Source organism: Alligator mississippiensis, chromosome 15, assembly GCF_030867095.1.
Source record: "Alligator mississippiensis isolate rAllMis1 chromosome 15, rAllMis1, whole genome shotgun sequence".
NCBI lineage: Eukaryota > Metazoa > Chordata > Crocodylia > Alligatoridae > Alligator > Alligator mississippiensis.
Window position 1 is genome coordinate 4,368,099 of NC_081838.1, and position 14,095 is coordinate 4,382,193.

Here is a 14,095-nt window from a genome sequence, read left to right on the forward strand (position 1 = left end):
GGTTGGCCTTCCTGATCACGTCCCCACACTGTCGGCTCATGTTTATTTTGACATCAATAATGACTCCAGGATCCTGTTCTGCCTCTGCACTGGCGAGAAGGGAGATCCCCAGCCTGTGGGGATGCTGCTGGTTCTTCCTCCCCAGGTGCAGCACCCTGCACTTACCAGTGTTGAAACCCATCCTGTTCTCATCCGCCCACCCCTGGAACCTGTCCAGGTCTGATTGCAGCCTATTCCTCCCTTCTAGCATGCCCACTTCCCCCCACATCTTAGCGTTGTCTGCGAATTTGAACAGGGTGCTTTTTACCCTTCGTCCAAGTCACTGATGAAGATGTTGAACAGTGCAGGGCCGGGGACTGAGCCCTGGGGACCCCACTGCCCACATCCCTCCAGGTCAAATAGGACCCGTCCACCGCCACTCTGGGTGCAGCCCTTCAGCCCGTTAGCGACCCATCTGACTGTGTAGGTGTTGACACCTCAGTCCCCTAGTTTTCTAATGAGACTGGGGTGAGACAGTGTCGACGGCCTTCCTGAAGTCCAGAAAGACTACGTCCACCGTGACACCTGCATCCAAAGATTTTGTGACCTGGTCATAGACCACCAGGTCGGTCTGGCAGGACCTGCCCCTAATGAACCTATGTTGGTTGCCCCTGAGCATGACCTCCCCTGCTGCCCCTCACAGACATGTGCTAGGATAATTCTCTCAAAAACCTCACCCAGGATCAAGGTAAGACTAACAGGTCTATAATCTCCTGGGTCCTCCCTCCTCCCTTTTATGAAAATGGGAACCACGTTGGCCCTTTTCCAGTCCTCTGGCACCTCGCCAGAGCACCACGAGTGCTCGTAGAGCCGTGCCAGGGGTCCCGCAATGACCTCTGCTAATTCCCTCAGCACCCTGGGGTGGAGATTGCCGGGACCTGCTGATTTGAACACGTCCAGCCCCTCCAGGAGTTCCCTGACTAGGTCCTCTCTGCCCCTGGGCCTGGCTGCACCTCCCCTGGGGCCTACGGGGGTCCCAGTGGGGGGGGAGGGTGGTGCTGGTCCCTGCTCAGGAAAATGGAGGCAAAGAAATCATTAAATAGGTTAGCTTTGTTGTCTGGTGCCATGACCAGATTTCCTAGCGTGCCTCACAGAGGCCCCACGTTACCCGGTACCTCCTTTTTACCCCCTATGTATTTAAAAAAGGACTTCTTGTTGTCCTTGATCTGGGTCGCTAGTCCCAGTCCCATCTCCGCCTGGGCCTTCCTGACCGCCCCCCTGCAGCCCCGAGCACCCGAGGTGTAGTCCTCCCTGGGGATGGCCCCTCCCTGCCACTGGGTGTATGCAGCAGACCCCCCAGTGGCCTTCTACGATCAGGTCACAAAATCCTTGGATGCAGGTGTCGCGGTGGACGTAGTCTTTCTGGACTTCAGGAAGGCCTTCGACACTGTCTCTCACCCCATCCTCATTAAAAAATTAGGCACCTGTGGTGTCGATGTCTACAGTCAGATGGGTGGCAGATTGGCTGGAGAGTTGCACCCAGAGAGTGGTGGTGGACTGGTCTTTTTCGACCTGGAGGGATGTGGGCAGTGGGGTCCCCCAGGGCTCGGTCCTCAGGCCCACACTGTTCAACATCTTCATCAGCGACTTGGACGAGGGGGTGAAAAGCACCCTGTGCAAATTCACAGATGACACTAAGATGTGAGGAGAGGTGAGCGCGCTAGAAGGGAGGGACAGCCTACAACTAGATCTGGACGGGTTACAGGGGTGGGCGGATGAGAACAGGATGGGGTTCAATGCGGACAGATGCATGATCAGGGGCAGCAGGGCAGGCCCTACGAGGAGAGGCTACGGGACCTCAACCTGTTCAGCCTCCACAAGAGAAGGCTGAGAGGGGACCTGGTGGCCATCTACAAACTTGCCAAGGGGACCAGCAGGCACTGGGGGAATCCCTGTTCCCCCGAGCACTACCGGAGGTAACAAGGAATAACAGCCATAAGCTGACTGAGAGTAGGTTCAGGCTAGACATCAGGAGGCACTACTTCACTGTCAGGGCAGCTAGGCGCTGGAACCAACTTCCAAGGGGAGTGGTGCTCGCCCCTACCCTGGGGGTCTTCAAAAGGAGGCTAGACAATCACCTACCCGGGGTCATTTGCCTCCAGCATCCTTTCCTGCCCATGGACTTGATGATCTGCTCAGATCCCTTCCGACCCTACCTACTATGAAACTATCTCGGTGCTCGCCCCAATGTACTTGTAGGTGGCTATCAAGTCCCCTCTCAGCCTTCTCTTACTCAGACTGAACAGAGACAGGTCCCGGAGTCTCTCCCCATAGGGCCTATCCCCCAGGCCCTTGATCATGCGGGTGGCCCTTCTCTGAACTTGTCCACATCCTTCCTGAAGTGCGATGCCCAGAACCGGACAGTGGACATGCTACTCCAGCTGTGGCCTCACCAAGGACGAGTAGAGAGGGAGGAGAACATCCCTGGATGTATTGGCAACACATTGGCTGATGCACGCCAGAGATCTATTTGCCCTGTTGACGACTTCGTTACACCGCAGCTCATATTTGCCCTTTGGTCGATTGTCACCCCCAGGGCCCTTTCAGATGCAGTGCCCGCCACCCATCGCATGGTTATGGTGAAGGTTGATCCTACCCAGATGAAGGACCCAGCACTTGTCCCCATTGAACTTCATCCAACTGCATTCTGCCCGTAGGACCAGCCTGTCAAGGTCATCCTGGATACTTGCCCTGCCCTGTGTTACGTCCCAGCTGTGTGTTCTTAGGCAACCCTGGCACAGGATGCAGTCTGTCTGACTCACCCCCGCCCCAAACAAAAGTGATTAAGATGCAGTGAGAGACACACCTAAGACCCTCAAGATAAGGGTGACAAGAGTGAACCAACTGCCCTAGGTCACCTGGTCGTAGAAGGAAATGAGATTGGTCAAGCAAGACCTCCCCGCAACAAACCCGTGCTGGCTATCCCTTAAGATGTTGACGTCAGCTCTGCAGCCTGAGTACCTTGGACTGGTGAGATCCCAGCGCTTGCTCTTTCTCTTCTCTCTAGGCATAAACTTCTGAACCTGAACTGTATTAGTTAAGCTTGAGATAAGTTTCCCCAAATACTTAGTGAAACCAGGGTAGTATTGTCATTGTTTGTGTTTGTTTTTCTTTTCCATGTCTATTACTATTAGTACTCTCATATATTTCATATGCTGAGCAATAAATAACTTTTATAGTCAAACTGGTAGTAATTGGGTATATTTTTCCTTCTCTGCTTCTCTTTCCTCCTGTGCTCTGCAGCAACGCTTCTTTTACCTATGCTAAAGATCCCTGTGAAGCCCAAATTATTGTGGGGTCTGCTCATCAAGAGGCCAAAGATTGGGACGTGCTGAGTTTGAAACACATAAGGGGATCAGCTTGTACAGGCTGATTGACCCAGTTTGACTCAGACGTGGCCTTATGAACTGAATGCTGGCCCATGAGGGTGTCAGCTGGACACCCAGCCGGATTCAGAGGGATTCTGGTCACCTGTGTGCTTGTGTCTGACTGCAGCTTATTGTTGCTCTTATGAACTGATTCTTGGCATATGAGGGTGTCAGCCTGTCCATGCTGATCAGCCCAGCCAGGTCAGGTGTGTCATGTTAATTTGTGTGTGTTTGTGTGTATGACTGATTTGGTGACTGGAGGAACCCAGTCCCATTGAGATTGAGTCCTGCAAGATAGTTCCATTGGGTCTGAGGGCTTGCAGACGGGAGAGATACAGCTCCGTATAGTAACACAAGCAGCACATTGACAGAATCACCAAGACCCTAGAAACTATCCCTAATAAATGAGCACACCCCAAAGGAATGGGCAAATTTGGTAACACCTGTGATGTGCCCACATTTCCCCACAGCTTGGTGTCATCCACAAACTTAATTATTGCGTTTCCCACTCCCTCATCCAGGTCATGGATAAAGATGTTAAGGAGCACGGGCCCAAGCACTGATCCCTGGGGGACACCACTGGAGACAGAGCATGGGGGGAGCTGGCTTGTGCCCTTGGTCTACAGTTCCCTGGGTAGGACCCACATTCCCGGGGGGAGCAGCCATGGGGGGGATGGTTCCTCTAGGCCAGGGGTCAGGGGTCACGGGGCTGGCAGCACCAGGTGTCATGGAGCCACAGGAGGGTCCAGAACTGTAAGTGGAAGGTCAGAGTTGGGGTGGGGAGAGAGAGGGGACGAGGTCAAGCTTAGGGCGATGGAGGGAAGGGAGGATGGGATATAGGTGGAAAGGGCGCCTGGGTGTTTGGTGTGTGTCCCAGATGCCTGGGTTCTCCATAGCTCGGGGAGGGGAGGGGGTTGGGGTTAGAGCAGGGAGATCAGTGACCCCAGATGCCTGGGATCTGTCCCCTAGAGCCAGTCAGGGTGCCCTTGACCCTATTGGTTCTCGTAGGAGCCCAGCAGGGATGAAGATGTCTCCTCTCTCATGGGGGAGGGACGGGGACTGTGCCTGGGGTCACCCCTGTCCCTGCCTCCTGCTCAGCTGGTGTATGTCTGGGCCTCTCCCCAGGCTCTGACCCCATGTCACCAGGCACCATGTGGCCCCGGTGACCCCAGATGGGGCACGGAAAAATTCCTGAGATCTGGTCTCTCTATCAGGAGATCATGAGTCAGAGTTCATTTGACTTGGAAATCCAGAGTCTCATGATTTTGTCATGATGAGCGTTGGCATTACTGGGGAGCAGCATAGAGAAGGGAGAGGACGGGACTCCCAGGAGGGCGGAAGCTGGAGGTTTGTGCTCTCTGGCAGCAAGCAGAGACCTTCACCTCCACCGGTTCGACCGGAGAACAAATGTGCAGCCCTGGCAGCAGAGAGAGAGGAACATGCTCCACTGGTGAAGGAGGACAGACCAGGAACACCCCCTGCCCTCGGCTGGCATGATCCGCTGGGGGGGGCCCCCCGCCTGGCTGCTGACTGGCTGCTGGGGGGCAAGTGCCCCCCCCCAACTCAGGAAGCAGCAGTCGTCCATGGTGGTGCAATTTCCATCCTTGGAGGTTTTTAAGACCCGGCTAAACAAAGCCTTGGGGCTGGTCCTGCTCTGAGCAAGGGGTTGGACTAGATGTGACCTCCTGAGGTCCCTTCCAACCTGCATTTGCTATGAGTGTATGATTTGATATAAGATACCTGAGAGCTGGGTGGAAAGTGAGGGGCATGTAGTGTGTGGGTAAATACAGTATCAGGCACATGGAAAGTGAGGGGCACGAGAGAGGCAGGTAAATACAGTATCTCAGGGCAGGGTGGCAAGAGGGGGTGCGTGGGGCTGGGTAAATAGGGTACCTCAAGCCACATGGAAAGCAAGGGGCACAGGGGACCTGGCACGGGACGGCGGAGCGGGACAGCAAGACTCGTGGCTGCCACCACCAGGACCCTGCGCCAGCTGTGCTGCCAGTAGCAGGAGGAGGATCTGGGGGGCCAGGGGTCAGGACCCAGGGACAAAACCAGCTCTCCAGCCTCCTGGGAGCTTAAATAAAGTTGCCAACCTATCAGCAGAGCAGCTGGGGGTGTGGTCACAGGGAGCCCCGCCTCCTGGTGGGAATCATACCTGCCAATGAACATGGCCGGGCCCCTCACCCTAGACACCCACACCACTGCCCCCTGCCACAGACTTCCCTGTTTAATCAGCATGGCCCTGCCCCCTTGGGGGACACCCCCCCATCTGCAACTCAGAGGCAGTGGCCCCTGCCCCGATGATCACCTCTGGGCCCCCGGGCATCCTCCCCCCCCACACACACATCTCCCAGGCACTGGGGTGACTGGAGCAACTGGGGGACACTGGGAAGGGAGGAAAGAGCCAGGCAGAGGCTGCGAGGAGGCTTTTATTGAGGCCAGCTCGGAGCTGGGAGGCCGGTGGTCAGGGCTTAGGCCTGGGCTGGGACGCAGCTCTGAGACAGGACGCGGGTGTCGTGGAGCCACGGGCGGGACCAGACCTGGAACTTGCACATCAGCTTCTGCAGGCCAGAGAGAGAATCGTGTCACCCAGGATCGGGCCCGTGGCGGCTAATGAGTACCCCACCCCCGCCTGAAGGACCCCTTCCCTACCCCGCCAGGATGCAAAGGGGCTGCTAGTAGGTGCGTTATGGCCACCCCTTCCCTCTCCCTGCAATCCAGCCAACTGGCGTTCCCCCATGATGTGAAGGGGGCTGCTATTAAGTGCTTTACAACTCCCACCCCTGCCCAGCCAGGGCACCTTCCCTTCACCCTCCTTCCTCATTCCCAGTAGCCAGATTTCCCCACCAAGAAGTGAAGGGTGCTGCTACAAGGTACATTATGGCCACCCCCCTCCCTGGCTGGGAACACAAGGGGGCTGCTATTAGAGGCATTATGGCCACTAGGTGCACTTCTACTCTCTCCTCCTGTCCCCACCCACAAGCCTAGACTCACCCCCTGCCAACTGGAGACCCCTGTCAGGCTATTGGGAAGGGGCTGCTATTAGGTGTATTACAGCCGGGAACCCACCCTCCATGCCCTGCCAGCTGGAAAGGCTCCAGGATATGAGGCAGGCAGCTATTAGGTGCATTACAGTCCCCCCCACCCCCAGCCTGGCTCCCCACTTCACCCCTCCCCCTGCACTGCTGTTAGGTGCATTACAGCCTGCCCCACTGCCGCCCCCCACCCCGCCAGGGTCACCCCTAGAGTTACCCGCCCCACCCGGACACCTGGGGCCTCCCTGGAAAACGCCATGCCCCCCCAAATCCTCCTGCCCCCTGGCTGGATCTGCCCCCCTCACCTGCTGCTGGCTGGTGGGGGGCAGGGCACAGGTCTGGGAGTGTCCCCCTGCCCCTTTCAGGCACTGGGTCTTCTCCAGCTCCACTGTCAGGTAGTACTTGATGCCGGAGACCACCTGCCGGATATTTGGGGGGGGGGGGGGGAGGGTCAGAGCCCCCAGCCTGGACTGGGCCACCGGGCGCTGCACGGACCCCCCAGGGTGGGATTGGGGGCGCCGGGCGCTGTACAAACCCCTCAGGCTGGGATCTGGTGGCACCAGGTGCTGTATAGTCCCCCCAGGGTGGGATTGGGGGGTGCTGGGTGCTGGACAGACCCCCAGACTGGGATCTGGGGACACCGGACACTGTACAGACCCCCAGGCTGGGATTGGGGGGTGCTGGGTGCTGGACAGACCCCCAGACCGGGATCTGGGGACACCGGACACTGTACAGACCCCTAGGCTGGAATTGGGGGGTGCTGGGTGCTGGACAGACCCCCAGACCGGGATCTGGGGATACCGGACACTGTACAGACCCCCCAGGCTGGAATCAGGGGGCTCCAGGTGCTGGCCAGACCCCTCGCCCTGCCCCGCCGCCCCTCACCTGGCTCTGGGCACTGATGACCTTCTCTGCTTGGAAGATGTAAGGGCTGTCGCTGTCCCGGTTGAAAGCCCCCACGGCCACACGTGCGGCTTCCTGGACCTCGGCGTCAGTCACGGGGATGTTCATGGGCCCCCCGGGCATGGGGACACCCCCCAGAGCTGGGGACCCTGCCAGGAGCAGCCCCACGAGCAGCAGCTGGAGGCTCCAGGTACCTGTTGCCATCGTGGCTGGAAGAAAAGCCCAGCGGGTTTAGGAGTTGCTTATATAGGAGCAGGAACAGCCCGTCCTCCCCCCCCGCCCCCCCAGCAATGGGCCCCACCCCCAGACTTGGCCTGGGGAATCTGGAGAGCCCCTGGCACAGCTGGATCTGGGGGTGGGCAGAAGCAGGCAGGTGCCCTTGGCCTTGGGCCCCACACAGGGTCGCGGGAGCCAGGCAGTGCCTGGTGACGCGGGGCCGGAGCCTGGGGAGAGGCTGGACAAACATCAGCTGAGTGGATAGGGCCAAGGGCATCCTGGCTGGCTCGAGGGCACAGATCCCAGGCATCCGGGCTCCCAGCCCCACTGCTCTAACCCCCACCCCCTCCTCTTCCGCAGCTATGGAGAAACCAGGCGTCCGAGACACACACCCACACCCACGCCCACCAGGCCCCTTTCCGCCTACGCCCCATCCTCTTTCCCCTCCATCTCCCCAAGCCAGATCCCATCCCCTCTCGCCCCTGCCACGGCTCTGACCTGCCGCTTGCAGACCTGGCCCTGCCCGTGGCTCCACAGCACCGGGCGCATCTCCCAGCCCCGTGCCCCCTGCTCCAGAGGAAACCCCCCCAAGCTGCTCCCCCGGGGAGTGTGAGTCTGCCCCATGGAACCTGAGTCCAAGCCGTTCGAGTAAAAGGGTTGGCTCATGCTTGCAGGGAAGCAGAGAGGAAGGCCAAAGCAGAAACAGAACTAAGTTGGCAGCTAAGATGAAGGGTAACAAAAAGTACAGAGGGAGCAGGAAGAAGGTGCCCTAGGGTAACCTAGGGCCGCTACGGATGGACTAGGGCAGCTCGTAACAGGCAGGAGCTCTTAAACGATTTCTTTTCTGTGTTCCTGGACACGGGTACAAACACGCTTGCCAACGAGACTTTAGTCTGGCGTGAGAGAGATACTAACCCACCAATGGTCAGCGCTGACCTAGTCAAGGGGTGCTTGGAGGGGCTGGACGTATTCCAGTTGGTGGCCCCCAATGATCTTCACCCAAGAGTACTAAAGGAATTGGCAGGTGTCATAGTGAAACCACTGGCGCAGCTGTTTGAGCACTCGTGGGGCTCAGGACAGGTCCTGGAGGACTGGAAAAGGGCCAGTGTGGTCCCTATTTTCAAACAGGGGAGGAAGGAGGACCCAGGGAATTATAGGCCAATTAGCCTCACCTCTATTCTTGGCAAGACCTTAGAAAAAATCATAAAGGATCACATTTGTGGGGGGCCAGCGGGTATCGCAATGTTAAGGGACAACCAGCATGGGTTTATAGCAGGCAGATCCTGCCTGACTAACTTGGTCTTTATTTATGCCCAGGTCACAAAGTGCGTAGATGCAGGAGTAGAGGTAGATGTTACTGAATTGGACTTTAAAAAGGCTTTCGGCGCGGTGTCGCACCCAGTTCTTACTAGCAAACTGAGTAGCTGTGACATGGATTTGTTCGCAGTCAAGTGGGTGGAAAACTGGCTCACGGGACACAACCTTTAAATGAGAAAATCTGCATTTTTCCGCAGCAAACAGAAAACCTGGATCCCTGCTGACCGCCACCAAGTTTCCAACCAGAGGGGGGCTGAACTACCAAATGGATGGTAAGCTGTTTAACCTCACCCGACTCCAAGCCAAAACCAAGACCACCCTACCTCCATCATCAAGCTCCAGTATGCTGATGATGCCGTAGTGTGTGCTCAGACCGTCAGGCAATCATCCACATCTTTACTGAGGATAACTAAAAAATGGACGTTCAAAAGACTAAGGTCCTCCACCAACAGTGAACCGTCCCCAGCTCTGGTAATCCAGATCCTCGGTGGGACTCTGGAGACTGCTGAGTGTTCCCTGTACCTTGGAAGCCGTCTCTCGCAACCAAGAGCCCAACAGCAACCAAGAAATCCAACAGCATCTCAAACATGCACATGCAGCCTTTGGACGCTTGAAGAACCAGGTCTTCGAAGATTGCGACATCAGATCCCAAACCAAGCTCATGGTTTATCGAGCAGTCGTGATCCCCACCACGCTGCACAGAGCTGAGACGTAGCCCATGTCCAGGGGACAGCTCAAGTTGCTGGAGGAGTGCTGTCAATGCTGCCAGCGAAGAGCCTCTGAATCCAGGGTGAAGACAGACACACCAACGGTAGAGTCCTCCTGCAAGGAAATGCTATCAAACGGCCAATTGCTCAAATCACGAGCCAGACCTTATGAAGGGGGATAAGGCAAAATGCCGCGTGGATGGATTACATAAAGCAAAAACATAATAAGACGTACATTAAACACACCATTCACACAGCCACGCACACAGACACACACACTCCGTACAGATGTTACAGTTACCAGCTTGCTTGCTCAAGGTCAGCACTGGGTGGCCAGCCCGGGCGCATTGAGGGTGATGGGAGCGGGGGGAACAGCCACGCCTGAGCACCCGGGAAGATCGCAGAGCGCGGATTCCCATCTCAGCACGGCTGGATCCCACTTGTACAGGGATTTCAAGTCTTTGTTCGAAGTCGAGGTATCTTTCCATTCTCAGTCCTCAGCCAGCTGTTCCTCATCAATCTTCCAAGTTCTCTCTGCTCGCGGTCACTCCTGTTGTAAAAGTCAGTCTTCCAGTCTTGAAATGTCGGTTAGGCTAAACTGCAGGATATGCAGAATTCCTCCTTCATCTTGCTGTCTCTTATCTCCTGGGCACCTGGCCACAGGCTAGTTCTTCAGCCAGCCGTTAACCAGCTCGCTGTCTGGTAACTCAGCCCGCTTTCCCAGGCACAATCGACATCCCACACAAACTTTTAATTCCTTAACTCAATCATACTACTATCATTAATATACTTATATAAAGAGCTTATATAAAGAGCTTACATATGTAAATGATTACACATAATACATATATCTCTACTAAACATAGTCCCATCAATATAATACTATTAATCCATAATCTAAACATAACCTATTCCAATGCCAAGCTCTCTAAGCTAACATGTTCTGGCCTTGCGTTACATATTGCTAGGATTAACCATAGTAAAAAAGAAAACTTTATTCAATTATACACGACATATCCCCCGCTTGGCCCTTTAAACCATAGTGAAGAATGGGCTGTACTTATATCTGTTTAAGGGCCAGATATTTAATCCCGAACAAAGAGTTTAGGATGTAAAGACTTCATCCAACAGCGCATATAACTCGTTATAATGAACGCTATCCCGAGCAATACAAACAATATAATCACAGGGTGCAACAGGATACTTATAATTGCTGTTCCAGGCAGAACCCAGCCCGTAGAAATATCATACCAATGATGCACGAACAGCTGCCTTGCTTACTCAGACATTTTAAAAATGTCCCTCCCCTGGCACAGTGTGGCTATACTACATGCTTGCCCGTGCATGCAAGTGGCAATTGTGAAATGAGTTATCTCTTCATTTCCGCACAATAGAGTATAAAGTGTTGGCCAACTGATTCCCAAAGAAAAGTTCAAATTTAACCTATTATTGATGTGCTCAAGATTCATGGTCTCAATCACGTGCCTTGTGAAATAGTAGGTGAGGGAAGGAGTGTGAACTACATACACAGTGTTGCACAGGAGGAAGTGAGATATTTTTCCCTTGCCAAATAAGTTTTTCAAACCCTATTACACATGCACAGTCGTTTCCATCATAATATGCTTTAGTGGTACTATTTTCTAACCCATCCCAGTAGCACGTGGATAGCCCTTCACCTTGAAGTGAGCAGGGTTCTTCTAAAGACGGTAGCGTAGGGCATATCCGCTGCTGTGCAATCCATTTCTCACACATCCCATGGTCTACAATATTACCTTGATCATTTAGGTATTTGCCAATTAGTCCTGGAACCCAAATATGCTGCCCTTGAATGGTTGGGAGGGCTGTGAATGGCCACAACACGCCAGGGCGTAGTGGGATAGTGCTCGAATCGCTTGTATGCACAAAAGACCGGTTAGGGATGTGACAAATATCTGCAGTGTTAAAGGCTTATACCACTGCAGTATATACGGAAGGAACACATTATGTTTTGTCAATAAAGGAGCTATGACAGCCATCTCTTTAGCACGTATCCAATCCATTTCTCTTTCAGTCATCATGATTGCTAATAATTGCTATTCTGAACACCATAGGGCTCTCTCTGGCTGCTTTATTGACTCTTTGCCTCATGGTGGCATACTGAGCCCAAAATGTACGATTTAAATGTCTCCATGTGTGCCATTGCAACTCAGTAGTATCCAAACCGGTTTGTGTGCTTTCAGCAAGGTGCTGTTCCCGTCCCCGGGGGGTTTTAGAGTGTAGTGTTGCAACAGCGCTGGCTTTATTCATCAACGCGTCTAAATCAACGGAGCTTAAAATTCCTGAACCTGCTCCCGCACCTCCCAAAATGGTGTCCGGCAGATCGCGTCTACGATGAACGCGATCTGGTTCCTGTTGGAGAGCTCTGAGCCATGCATTGAATAAGGGAACGCTGTGCGGCTTACGTTCAGGCTTAATCTTGGTCAAGTCATTTTCAGGCCGGCTAGCCTAGATATTCAATGTAGTTCCCAAGGGTGCTACATACACCTGCACAGGTTGGAACCGTACCAGAAGTGGGACTGGGACCTGTAGGGTTGCTCTGCAGAAAGACGAACTTCTGTTCTCTTACAGGCCAACAACAATCATATGCATTTCTATACGGCAAATTGGATTCATCGGACAAATTAAAGGGTAGGTTAGAGCAATTACGCTGATACAATCCTACAATTAGAAAGTCCCCAGGGTCCACTATTTTCTCCTCTCCTTCATTTCTTGTAGGGTCTGGAACAAAACCCCACCACGGCAGCTTAGTGCTATTCACCACTCTGGGGTTAAGCGTGGCCACTCCTTTATACCCTACATCAACCCCATCCCGGCTTATACAAGTCGTCAGCATGCGCTCTCACAACGACTTTCCCAATTGCATCAACTTTATTATCAGCAAAAAAGAGTGCAGGCTCCGTGTCTTCCCACCGTTTTACACAGCATGTAAAATTTCGAACATGAATGTATTCCAGTGCTTTATAGTTTCATAGTACGTAGGCTTGGAAGGGACCTGAGCAGATCATCAAGTCCTGCCCCCTGCCCTGGGCAGGAAAGAGTGCTGGGGTCAAACGACCCTGGCAAGGTGTCTGTGCAGCCCTTTTGAAGATCCCCAGGGTAGGAGCCAGCACCACTTCCCTTGGAAGTTGGTTCCAGCTCCTAGCCGCCCTGACTGTGAAGTAGCGCCTCCTGATATCTAGCCTGAACCTACTCTCGGTCAACTTATGGCTGTTATTTCTCATTACTCCCGGTAGTGCTTGAGGGAACAGGGATTCCCCCATTGCCTGCTGGTCCCCCTTGGCCAGTTTGTTGGCGGCCACCAGATCTCCTCTCAGCCTTCTCTTGTGAAGGCTGAACAGGTTCAGGTCCCGTAGCCTCTCCTCGTAGGGCCTGCCCTGCTGCCCCCGGATCATGCGGGTGGCCTCCTCTGGACCCGCTCCATGCTGTCCACAGCCCTCCTGAAGTGCAACACCCAGAACTGGACATGGCACTCCAACTGTGGCCTGACCAGTGTCATGTAGAGGGGGAGGATCACCTCCTTAGACCTGCTCGAGATGCATCTGTGGATGCATGACAAGGTGCAGTTGGCCTTCCTGACTGCATCCCCACACTGTCGGCCCATGTTCATCTTGGAGTCTATAATGACCCCAAGATCCTTTTCTGCCTTTGCACTGACGAGAAGGGAGCTCCCCGGCCTGTAGGTCTGCTGCTGGTTCCTCCTCCCCAGGTGCAGCACCTTGCACTTGTCAGTGTTGAACCCATCCTGTTCTCATCCGCCCACCCCTGTAACCTGTCCAGATCTAGTTGTAGCCTGTCCCTCCCTTCTAGCATGCCCGCATCCCCCCACATCTTAGTGTCATCTGCAAACTTGAACAAGCTGCTTTCCACCCCCTCGTCCAAATTGCTGATGAAGATGTTGAACAGCGCGGGCCCGAGGACCGAGCCCTGGGGACCCCACTGCTCACATCCCTCCAGGTCGAAAAACACCTGTCCACCACTGCTCTATGTGCGGCCCTCCAGCCAATTTGCGACCCATCTGACTGTATTTAAATACATCTTTACTATTTCTCCAAGTGACTGTTTGTGCCTGTTGGGGAAAATGTCGTTCAAAATTTCTTTCAAAACTTTCTATACTAACTATTCCTAAAATTATTAATATATAAATCATGACTACAACTAAGAAGCCTTAATAAATGATCCAAGAATCTTCTTCTTTGCTGCTGGTGCCATGGGGTTGTCCTAAAAAACACTTGCACAAATTATAAGAGCAACGACCAAAACCTCATCCCCTACCACAAATGACAATAAAGCTTAGTCCAAACATCCACCATGCAACGTCTGGCATCATATGGCTTGGGGGGGATCGAATGATCCAGACTTCTTGAAGTACGTCTAAAAGGAAATCATCAAAGATTACTTAAGAAACAATTTCAACTGTGATACATGAACCCACGTGAGCTTTCCATCCTTCTCATTGCAGGAAACCAGA

General features: G+C 54.0%; 1 protein-coding gene and 1 long non-coding RNA gene across 2 annotated transcripts; both read right to left on the reverse strand.

Annotated features, from left to right (window-relative positions):
* Positions 1 to 5,821: 5,821 nt before the first annotated feature.
* On the reverse strand, positions 5,822 to 7,581 carry LOC102573884 (cystatin). The gene is made up of 3 exons (XM_006268087.4): positions 7,331 to 7,581; positions 6,751 to 6,864; positions 5,822 to 5,971 (listed from the first exon to the last, which is right to left on the reverse strand). Exons 1-3 carry the CDS (start codon positions 7,550 to 7,552, stop codon positions 5,882 to 5,884), a joined length of 426 nt encoding a protein of 141 aa, XP_006268149.4. The 5' UTR covers positions 7,553 to 7,581; the 3' UTR covers positions 5,822 to 5,881.
* Positions 7,582 to 8,826: 1,245 nt separating this feature from the next.
* LOC132245718 (uncharacterized) lies at positions 8,827 to 13,427 on the reverse strand. Its single transcript, XR_009457446.1, has 2 exons — positions 9,404 to 13,427; positions 8,827 to 9,290 (listed from the first exon to the last, which is right to left on the reverse strand). It is a non-coding gene; the product is annotated as an uncharacterized LOC132245718 (long non-coding RNA).
* Between the last annotated feature and the right edge of the window lie 668 nt (positions 13,428 to 14,095).

Coding starts and splice junctions, on each gene's coding strand:
- LOC102573884 (XM_006268087.4), bottom strand. CDS start 7,552: ATGGCAACAGGTACCTGGAGCCTCCAGCTGCTGCTCGTGGGGCTGCTC. Junction 6,865..7,330: donor TCATCAGTGCCCAGAGCCAG/GTGAGGGGCGGC, acceptor AATATCCGGCAG/GTGGTCTCCGGCATCAAGTA. Junction 5,972..6,750: donor CCCCCACCAGCCAGCAGCAG/GTGAGGGGGGCA, acceptor TCTGGCCTGCAG/AAGCTGATGTGCAAGTTCCA.